General features: G+C 39.2%; 2 protein-coding genes across 4 annotated transcripts; one reads left to right on the forward strand and one right to left on the reverse strand.

Annotated features, from left to right (window-relative positions):
- Positions 1–91: 91 nt before the first annotated feature.
- s100t (S100 calcium binding protein T) lies at positions 92–3,186 on the forward strand. Of its 3 annotated transcripts, none has more exons than XM_060921469.1 (3): positions 92–1,534; positions 2,381–2,543; positions 2,649–3,186. In XM_060921469.1, exons 2-3 carry the CDS (start codon positions 2,382–2,384, stop codon positions 2,814–2,816), a joined length of 330 nt encoding a protein of 109 aa, XP_060777452.1. In that variant the 5' UTR covers positions 92–1,534; position 2,381; the 3' UTR covers positions 2,817–3,186. The 3 variants fall into 3 exon arrangements, with proteins under 3 accessions (XP_060777452.1, XP_060777450.1, XP_060777451.1); XM_060921467.1 differs by having other exon boundaries at positions 92–1,438; XM_060921468.1 differs by lacking the exon at positions 92–1,534 and adding an exon at positions 1,873–2,087.
- A 3,993-nt stretch (positions 3,187–7,179) lies between these two features.
- Positions 7,180–9,036, reverse strand: LOC132886228 (uncharacterized). Its single transcript, XM_060920793.1, has 7 exons — positions 8,616–9,036; positions 8,469–8,522; positions 8,323–8,376; positions 7,984–8,237; positions 7,679–7,838; positions 7,503–7,590; positions 7,180–7,397 (listed from the first exon to the last, which is right to left on the reverse strand). Exons 1-7 carry the CDS (start codon positions 9,034–9,036, stop codon positions 7,376–7,378), a joined length of 1,053 nt encoding a protein of 350 aa, XP_060776776.1. The 3' UTR covers positions 7,180–7,375.
- Positions 9,037–9,991: the final 955 nt, after the last annotated feature.

Here is a 9,991-nt window from a genome sequence, read left to right on the forward strand (position 1 = left end):
TTTCACTCTGCTTAGTCAACAGTCTGAAATGTGGAACCAGAAAATGAATAAATAACTAAGTAAATAAATAAATGACTTGTCAGTGCAAATGATTAAACACTGAAACCTTGACAAAATGAAAAAAAAACCCCAACAACTTACAATTGATTGATATTATGCTTCTTCAGGAAGAAATTATACTAGCATAACTACATGAAATATCCTTAATACTATTCAGCTTTAGATGAAAATCTGGGTGTAGTTTATATATGCAGGAAAGAAAGTTATGTTTATGCAATACTGTATATAGAATAGTTAATTGCAGATGGCATTCACATAATATTTGACCTAAGAGTAAACACTGACATGATTATCAAGTTAGCAGCGTCAATTTAAAAAAAAATTTAAAAAAAATTAAAAGAGAGCAGCTTTAAAAAAAAAAAGGCATCAATAAACAATTTTCCAACAACTGCTGAGAATCCAGACAACTGTTGCCCTGCATAAATGTAGTACCAGTGTTCCTATTCATGGATCATTTGTTCATTAGTATATAAAGACGTGCGCGCACACAAACTTATTGTATTTCAACAGGCTATCCATCCATGTCTTTTCTTGCAAACTGATACCTTCAGTCATCACAATAAACAACTCTTTAATTAAATGCCATCTCATCTGTGCAGTCTGTGTGTGTTTGGGTTGTTGTTTTATATCTTGGTGGAACTCAAATGTCCAGTTCCGGGAATAACAAATGAACACCACACTGGAGAAAGAGAGATAGATAGAAAGAGAGAGAGACTTATCCAAAGTAAATGTTACAATTCTGCCATTAAAATCAAATTGTTTATCAATTTATCAGATTGATCAGTGCATCATCTTCCTAATAGACTAACACTCAATTAAATTATTGTTTTTTTTCTCAAATGATTACATTTTGGAATGCAGTTTTCTACTTGGTTAGATGTCATGTGAATAAAATGTCAGTAACGAAATGGACAAATTACACAGAATTATTCCACATACTGTAAATCTTAACTTTCTTTACTGTTTTTATGGCCTAGACTGAATAGTGATGTCTGTGATTAAGACATCAATTACAGCACTTAATCACTTAGATCAGCATGCTGCACTATCACCATTCTAAAAATTTAATGTGACAAGTGCTGGAATGTATAACTACACCTTAGTGGCCTGGATGGAAGTGACGTGTTGTCTTTCCATATAAGGAATGATCTATTTAGCAGTAGTAGTGATGGAAAATAAAGACGAGCCTGTGATCTGAGCCTTATGTTTTAATGATGTGTTTTTGGTCTTTAGAGACTGAGAACATGGGATGAATGAATGAGTGTAAACAGAGAGAGGAGAGAACAGTGACAGGTGGGCAGAGGTACTGAAAGGATGGAGAGAAGGAGATGGAGGAGGAGGAGGAGGAGGAGCAGGGGAAGAAGCGGATGAGAGGAGGGTAAGCGCAATATATAAGACACAGTCCACCTCTACTTCCCTTACACAGCCGCTAGCTTCTCTTTTCCTTCAACGACAGCACTCTTCTGACACTCAGGTAAATGGATGGATGGGTGATGGATGGATGACAGAGACTGAACAAAGTGGCACTGACAATACAGTTATATACACATATATTGTGTGTATATAACTACATACAAGTGATTGAGTCTGATTAAAGACAAAATATTTAATGATTGGATACCAATAGATTATGCTGAACCTCATGTAATTAGAATTGCCTGTTCTGCTTTGTGACAGACTGAAATATTTTAATATTTAATAATAAAATTTATGATAATGTGGTACAATGGTACTTTAAATATTTGCTACTCACTATTAAATAACAGTTACAATAAAGACTGAAATATTTTAATATTTAATAATAAAATTTATGATAATGTGGTACAATGGTACTTTAAATATTTGTTACTCACTATTAAATAACAGTTGCAATGTTCATCTTACTTGTTAATAACGTTAACACGTGTGTGTGTGTGTGTGTGTGTGTTGTGAGAGAGAGACAGACAGACAGACAGACAGAAAGCGAGCCTTCTTATCTCACCCCAGTGCAGTGAAGCTTAAACTGAGTTCATCTTACACTCAGCTGGGTAGTTTCCTCTTCTGCTCTCTAGGTTCAGAGTGTGTTTTCTCAGTTTAGGATTTCACCCTTATCAGTGGGCTCAGGTTTCTCTTATCTAATTAAAGTTCTCCTCCAGCACCATCAGCCCCTATTCCTACTATTTAGGGTTCTGCAAAAATAAATATCTTTTGACGTGTTTCAATAATCAGTTGATCCCAAACATTAGAGGTTTCAAGATGTGTCTGAGACTTTAACACATTCAGCTACTGTGAGTATAAACCAATGCTATATTTCTGTTTTTTTTCCCTTCTTCTTACACAGAATGTCTGCCCTGAACTCAGAGAATGCCACCACCCTGGAGAACGCCATGCAGTTGATGATCCAGACCTTCCACAAGTACTCTGGTAATGAGGGGGACAAATACACACTCAGCAAGAGCGAGCTCAAAGATTTGCTTACCCAGGAGCTAGGGAACTATCTGGGGGTAAGAACATACTAATTCTGTATATCCTTTTTATTGCTTAGGTATATACATTGTCTTTAAAATTCCACAAACTGCTTTTATTAAGTGGAGCTCTCACATGAACAGAATGCACAGGACAAGGATGCTGTAGAGAAGGTGATGGGTGACCTGGACTCAAACAATGATGGTGAGGTGGACTTTACAGAGTTCGTCATCCTAGTTGGTGCACTTACCGTGGCCTGCAATGACTTCTTTCAGGAGTACAATACAGATAAAGGTGCTAAAACGGATTAGATACTGTTTCATCTCTCTGAAATAAAGCTAACAAATGACCACTGAATGAAAAACAGGAGAAGAGCTGGCAGATAAAGGGATAGATGTGTATAACAATCTACTGTATGCACACCAATACCACCAATGTATAATTCAATGACACATATACTGGGCCACAGATCACATCTGTTGGTGGGCTGTGGTCATACAGAAGTAAAATATAAATTAGAAGGAGTGAAATCCAGTACAATGGTGGTCATTGTTGAATCTGTGTATATTGTCCTTTTATTTTATTTTCCTTTAATTTTTATTAAAAACCTTTTTGTGTCTGTTCACTGTAGAACCACATTATCTTCAATATTATAATAAAGATAACATTTTAAAGGCACAATTATCCACTGTGATTTTGTCCTTTGTGACATGCTTAGGTGTGACAAGTTTTTGTTTGTAACTGGCAAAAGCTTGAGTTGTTATCTATCTAATCTTCCTTCACAGACTGAGGATAACAGAATCTCAGGTGTGAGACTGCTGTATAAAGCTTACATGTATTTATACTGCAGACTATAGTGTTCACATAAAATTCCACATTTGGAGATATGTGTGAATATAGGTGAGTTAATACCAGGTGGGGGAAAGTAATAATCTATAGTACATCCACTTTTGTTACAGTACTTGAATACATGGTTTACTGTAATGGTAAGCATTCAGCAACACTACATTTATTTTTGATTACACAATTTAAAAAAATAACAATGAATTTAACCCCAGAAGCCTGTAAGCCAATTAAAAGAAATATGTGCAAAATTTAAATAGATGAAGAACCCAATCAAATTAAAGAGGCTTTCTGACAAAACTCTGTACTTAAGGCACCAAATGCTGACACAGCAGCAGGTGAGACAGATGAGCATCCGTGGCCCAATTTATCTGGATTCTTCAGGAATCTTTAAACGCTTCAAAAGAAATAATGCAGTGGAGATATCCAAGAGATACAAGCATTTCACACCTCTGCATCCAACCTATGGAAAAAACGTACTGGTGAGCCAGCTGAGTGAGCTAGACAAGCTAGCCAGCACTTTTGATGTTTTAGACTATGAAACCTCTGCTTGAGTTACATATGTCTAAATGCTGCAAAAGCCTATAAGTAATGTTCAGAATAATGTGTAAAGGGCATCGTTGCTACAGTGCCTTGCAAAAGTATTCATACCCCTTGAACTTTTTCACATTTTTCCACCTTACAACCACGAACTTAAAAGTTTTTTATTGAGATTTTATGTGATAGACCAACACAGAGTAGCACATAATTGTGAAGTGAAACGAAAATGACAAATGGTCTTCAAAATTTTAAACAAATAAAAATCTGAAAAATGTGATGTGCATTAGTATTCAGCCCCCTGCGTCAATACTTTGTAGAGCCACCTTTTGCTGCAATTACAGCTGCAAGTCTTTTGTGGTATGTCTCTACCAGCTTTGCACATCTAGACACTGAAGTTTTTGCCCATTCTTCTTTGCAAAATAGCTCAAGCTCAGCCAGATTGGATGGAGAGCGTCTGTGAACAGCAATTTTCAAGTCTTGCCACAGATGCTCAATGGGATTTAGGTCTGGACTTTGACTGGGCCATTCTAACACATGAATATTCTTTGATCTAAACCATTCCATTGTAGCTCTGGTTGTATGTTTAGGGTCATTGTCTTGCTGGATGGTGAATCTCCTTCCCAGTCTCAAGTCTTTTGCAGCCTCCAACAGGTTTTCTTCCAGGATTGCCCTGTATTTAGCTCCATCCATCTTCCCATCAACTCTGACCAGCTTCCCTGTCCCTGCTGAAGAAAAGCATCCCCATAGCATGATGCTGCCACCACCATGTTTCACAGTGGGGATGGTGTGTGCAGGGTGATGAGCAGTGTTATGCCGCTTTTCCACTACAAACGCGGCTGAGCCGTGCCGTGCTGAGTTGGGCTGAGTCGAGCTGAGCGGGGCTATTGAAGTTGCATTTCGACTACAACCGCGCTGAACCGTGCTGGCTGGAAGTGGGTGGACACATTGGGTGGAGTTAGCGAAAGTGGGTGGACGTCAGGTGATGTCGTTAAGCAGCGCAAACAGTGACATCAGTGATCTTTTAAGCGGTAGTCTCACGACCCGGATAGTAAACAATAAACATGGAGGACATGGAGTCGTTAGTGTTGCTGGTCTTGGTTCTGTGGCTTGTTGTCACCGACAACGCCAACAGATACTGGCAAGAGCGTATAGATGAGGCGAGGCGCATAAGGCTTCAGAAATTCTCGTAATTCGTAATTCTTCTTCTTCCGGGTTTACGGTGTTTACAGATCCCAGCGTGCTCGCGGGGCATGTGTGGGCATGTGAGGACACTCCTCCTCACCAATCAGTGCACAGGGGAGTGTCTGCTCACGCCCCCAGCCTCACTCGGCTCGGTTGGGCTCGCTTCAGCTCTACTCCAAAACGGTGCGAGTTTTAGGGGCTAAGCAGGGCTGAAGCGAGCCGAGTCGTGCTGTTTTTTGGTAGTCGAAACGCGAGCCGTGTCGGGCTGAAGTGAGCTGAAGCGAGCTGAAGTGAGCTGAAAAAGGGTAGTGGAAAAGGGCCAATAGTTTTCTGCCACACATAGCGCTTTGCATTTAGGCCAAAAAGTTCAACTTTGGTCTCATCTGACCAAAGCACCTTCTTCCACATGTTTGCTGTGTCCCCTACATGGCTTCTTATGCCTGTCTTTCAACAATGGCTTTCTTCTTGCCACTCTTCCAAAAAGGCCAGATTTGTGGAGTGTACGACTTATAGTTATCCTGTGCACAGATTCTCCCACCTGAGCTGTGGATTTCTGCAGCTCCTCCAGAGTGATCATGGGCCTCTTGGCTGCTTCTCTGACCAGTGCTCTCCTTGCTCGCTCTGTCAGTTTAGGTGGATGGCCATGTCTTGGTAGGTTTGTAGTTGTGCCACACTTTTTCCATTTTTGAATGATGGATTGAACTGTGCTTCTTGAGATGTTCAGAGCTTGGGATATTTTTTTATAACCTAACCCTGCTTTAAACTTCTCCAGAACTTTATCCCTGACCTGTCTGGTGAGTTCTTTGGTCTTCATGATGCTGTTTGTTCTTCAGTGTTCTCTAACAAACCACTGAGGCCTTCACAGAACAAGTGTATTTATGCTGAGAGTAAATTACACACAGTAGGACTCTATTAACTAATTAGATGACTTCTGAAGGCAATTGATTGCACTGGATTGTATTTAGAGGTATCAGAGTACAGGGGGCTGAATACTAATGCACACCACATTTTTCAGATTTTTATTTGTTTAAAAATTTTGAAGACCATTTATCATTTTTGTTTCACTTCACAATTATGTGCTACTCTGTGTTAGTCTATCACATAAAATCTCAATAAAAAACTTTTAAGTTCGTGGTTGTAAGGTGGAAAAATGTGAAAAAGTTCAAGGGGTATGAATACTTTTGCAAGGCACTGTAGATAGCTACATGTTTTTTTTTAGCTAGAAACTTGTATGACTTAACATGAATGAGTTGTAGCTAGTTAACTAATAAACCTAGCAAGCTACTAAGAAAAACAGAAAATAATTTAAAAATATATTTTCAAATTAGTTGTGTCAATTTTAGGCCCATAAGTAAGTTATAAAGTAATTACTCAAGTATTTTTTTTACAAGATGATTTATTTAACTTTATTGAGTAATTTTCTTGATTACCTCTCAAGCAAATTATTGCAGTATTACAGTAGCAGTACTTTTGCTCAAGTCAGTGTGGTTTGTATTCTTTCTACCACTAGTTACTACAGAAATTTTGCACATTGGTATTCCTAGTTCAGCTGTAACTATGACCCTACTAACAATTTTTGGTTCCCAGAACGTTCCTGGAACACGAGCCTTTGGTTCCAATTTGGTTCCGGCTACGTTCCCTGAAAGTCATTTTTGGTTCTGTTTAGGTTGTCACTTGGTTGGCAGGAAAGTTTAATTTTGGTTCCCAGAACGTTACTCATGTGGTTCCCATTTGGTTCCCTCACCGTTCTCACACCGTCCCTTTATCCTTGTTCATGTCATGTTTGTTCCCTCAACGTTTCCATATCGTTCCCATAACCTTGTTGGTTACATGTTTGGTTCCCTAGACGTGCTCCTGATGTTCCCCCAACCTTGTTTATTATGTGTTGGTTCCCACAAGGTTCCCCTACAACATTCTAATAACCTCATTGGTTACATGTTTGGTTCCCTCAGTGTTCCCCCAATGTTCTTTCCCTCACCATAATGTTGTCATATTTCTGTAGTATGTAATTCATTGTAAAAGTTTTGGTTGCATGACAACTATTTACTTCAGAACATATAAGCAGTGATGAATGACCAGGAAAATGTTGCAGGACTAGAAAGTTTAATAGAAAAAAATATCAAGAATACAACATTGGTAAGGACATCAGCAACACAGTGCAACATTATTATACATTATAAAACATCTGACAACTATAGACAATTATGAAAACTATTTCTTAATAAAATACAATAAAGGCAAAAAATAAGAAAAAATTTAGAAATGCCAAAAACGGGTGCGTGTGCATAGAAGTTGGTGTACGTCTTCAATCTTGAGGACCAGCTGACCTAAAAAGAATAAGAAACAAAATGTTTAACACCAACTTAGTGCCAACGTTTCATTTAATTATTGTGAATATTCAGCGATTGATAAAAGACTTAAGTTTAATTTACCGTCTGTGTGGTGCAAACTTCAGTGCATGCCCAATGCACTCCTCAATATCAGCTACCTTCTTGCCAGGGAAGTTCTGCATGCAGGCCTCTACAAATAGAAGTAAAAAAAAAGTTACACATTTAAATCTCAGTCAAACTTGGCATAACACTGATTTGAAAAATGTATGAACACTTACCCGTTATAATTTTGCAAAGGGTTAAGTTCTGGAAAGGCTTTTTTGCTCTCCTCCCCCTCAGGCTGTACTGCGCCAGGACATTGTTGGTAGCCACCTGGCGTAGAATGCGACGAATGGCTGTCCCCGGATTCGCCCCTCCCAGGCTTTCAAGGAAACGTTTCTACAAAAAAACAAACAAAAACAAGAAAAACATAAGTATACAATGAAAATGAATTTGGAGAGCTTATGTGGTCTACTTTCATTAACCAAATCAATACACTACCAATGACAATTTATTTCATATATAATTATGTCCAATTAATTACCATTTGGTTCCTTCTTTCTGGTTGAGCCAGACTCCTGTCTAGCTCCTCCACTGTGCTGCATAGGCCCAACAGCACATCTTCCTGCAGAGGAGGCTGAGGCGGGTTCGAGACCACAGCAGCCTCCAATGTCTCTGACTTCCCCTCCATACCCTCCATCCTCCTTTCCATAGCCTCCATCCTCCTTTCCATAGCCTCCATCCTCCTCTCCATAGCCTCCATTCTCCTAGTCATTCGCCCCATGTGCTCTTCCATGGCTAGGTACATTTGTGATAGAATTCATTTTAATTTTTGAACATAATATACTTGTCATATGTGAAAATGTGTGTATATAGTACTTACTTCTTTTTGTGTCATCCGTCGTCCTCAATAGGAGCCTCTTTCGTTCCTCCAGGACTACAGGTAGAATTGAGATGAAATTCATTTTAGTTTTATACCCAATACACTTTTCCTGTGTGAACATCAACAAGTGTGTATGAAGTACTTACGCCTTATTACGGCAGCCATGCCTGAAGCCCCCTCCTCTTCGCCATGGGTCATTCCTGAAGTTCTTGAAAAGAAAAAATGTTAGTGTTTGCTTTCTTGGTTAAGAACTTGTAATCAGATAGTAAATATAAAATTCAAAGCAAATGTACCCTCAACTGGGTCGGATGATGTTTGTTCCTCAATGTACGATTCTTCCAATGTCCGACGGCTGGGTGCTGGACTGACATGGGTTGAGGGACTGCTGCTGTCCTGCTCCGAGCTGCTGACCGAACTTGTTGTCTCTGCCATGAACTCAGGCTGTTCTTCAGTCTCCCCCGGTTGTATCTCTGGCATGTGTTGAGGTCCATTATGTTGTTGCTCTGCTTCTTGCAGAGCCTGGCCTGTCCTTGCTGCATCTCGCGCAGCCTGCTCTTCCCTGCTTGCTGCATCTCGCGCAGACTCCTCTGCCCTGTTTGCTGCATCTCCTGCATCCAGCTGGGCACGCACCAGTGCTCGCACATTCAACACCTCTCGCCGCGCCCTCTTCCATTCCTTTGTGTAGATCTGTCTGGCCAACCTCTTTGAACTCATGGGCTGCAATGCAATACCATGCAAACAATATGTACTTGTTGCAATGAAAAGCGGAGAAAATTTAAATACAACATTACAACAACATAAATTTAAGCACAGTGTTTCAGTTTACAACCATACTTGCACTTGACAAAAATACACACAGGATTAAAACTGGGGATGAGGTAAGAATGTGTGAGACAAACATGACAGTAGCATTGCATTCAATCGAGCAGGAAAGCAAAACAAATGTGTAACAAAAGAATGGTCTGTTGCAGAATATATATATATATATATATATATATATATATATATATATATATATATATATATATATTCTGCAATTACTTGTTGGCAACTTGTGTCTGCGGCTGGGACTACAATGGATGCATTAAGTCAACGACTTAACTATAATCAATGGAATTAGCTTTTATAGTAGCTATTATAGTATTATTACTATAATATTAAAGTCTTAACCATAATCAATGGAATTAGCTACACCAGAAAAGGCAGCACAGAGAACATTCTAAAAATAGCCCATTATTTTTCAACTTCATGTATTTTGACTCAACTTGACTAAGCGTAGCGCACCACATCCAGTGAAGCTTCAGCCTGAGACAGTGTATATAAACTAGCCTTTAACCACAATAAAATGAATCTTACCTTTTCAAGAGTGAATCCCAGTCGTGTAGTCAAGTAGAATCCAAAGCTTTGTTGTCAAAGTAGAAGCTGTTGAAGCAAAAGGTGCTCTCTGCGTCCGAAGATAGCAGCAATTGATTCTGTTCATTGCGATCAACCCAATTATCCATGTCTTCACAGCCACACCCCCACCACGTCAGGCAACCTGGTGGCCAATCAGCAGTCTATGTTCATTTCAAATTGAGGGCGGTCGTTGCGATACAAACGTTTAGATAGTAAAATGTTAACAAATGACTTCCATAGAACCCTCTCATGATATAAAACTACCACATTCTAA

This window comes from Neoarius graeffei, chromosome 5 (assembly GCF_027579695.1).
Source record: "Neoarius graeffei isolate fNeoGra1 chromosome 5, fNeoGra1.pri, whole genome shotgun sequence".
Classification (NCBI taxonomy): Eukaryota; Metazoa; Chordata; class Actinopteri; order Siluriformes; family Ariidae; genus Neoarius; species Neoarius graeffei.

Excerpts from the sequence above, each read along its gene's own strand:
- s100t (XM_060921467.1), top strand. The coding sequence starts at position 1,389 with ATGGAGGAGGAGGAGGAGGAGGAGCAGGGGAAGAAGCGGATGAGAGGA. Across the intron at positions 1,439-2,380 it reads AAGAAGCGGATGAGAGGAGG|AATGTCTGCCCTGAACTCAG; the intron begins GTAAGCGCAATA and ends CTTCTTACACAG. Across the intron at positions 2,544-2,648 it reads AGCTAGGGAACTATCTGGGG|AATGCACAGGACAAGGATGC; the intron begins GTAAGAACATAC and ends TCACATGAACAG.
- LOC132886228 (XM_060920793.1), bottom strand. The coding sequence starts at position 9,036 with ATGAGTTCAAAGAGGTTGGCCAGACAGATCTACACAAAGGAATGGAAG. Across the intron at positions 8,523-8,615 it reads ATCATCCGACCCAGTTGAGG|GAATGACCCATGGCGAAGAG; the intron begins GTACATTTGCTT and ends CAAGAACTTCAG. Across the intron at positions 7,591-7,678 it reads CCTTTGCAAAATTATAACGG|AGGCCTGCATGCAGAACTTC; the intron begins GTAAGTGTTCAT and ends TTCTATTTGTAG.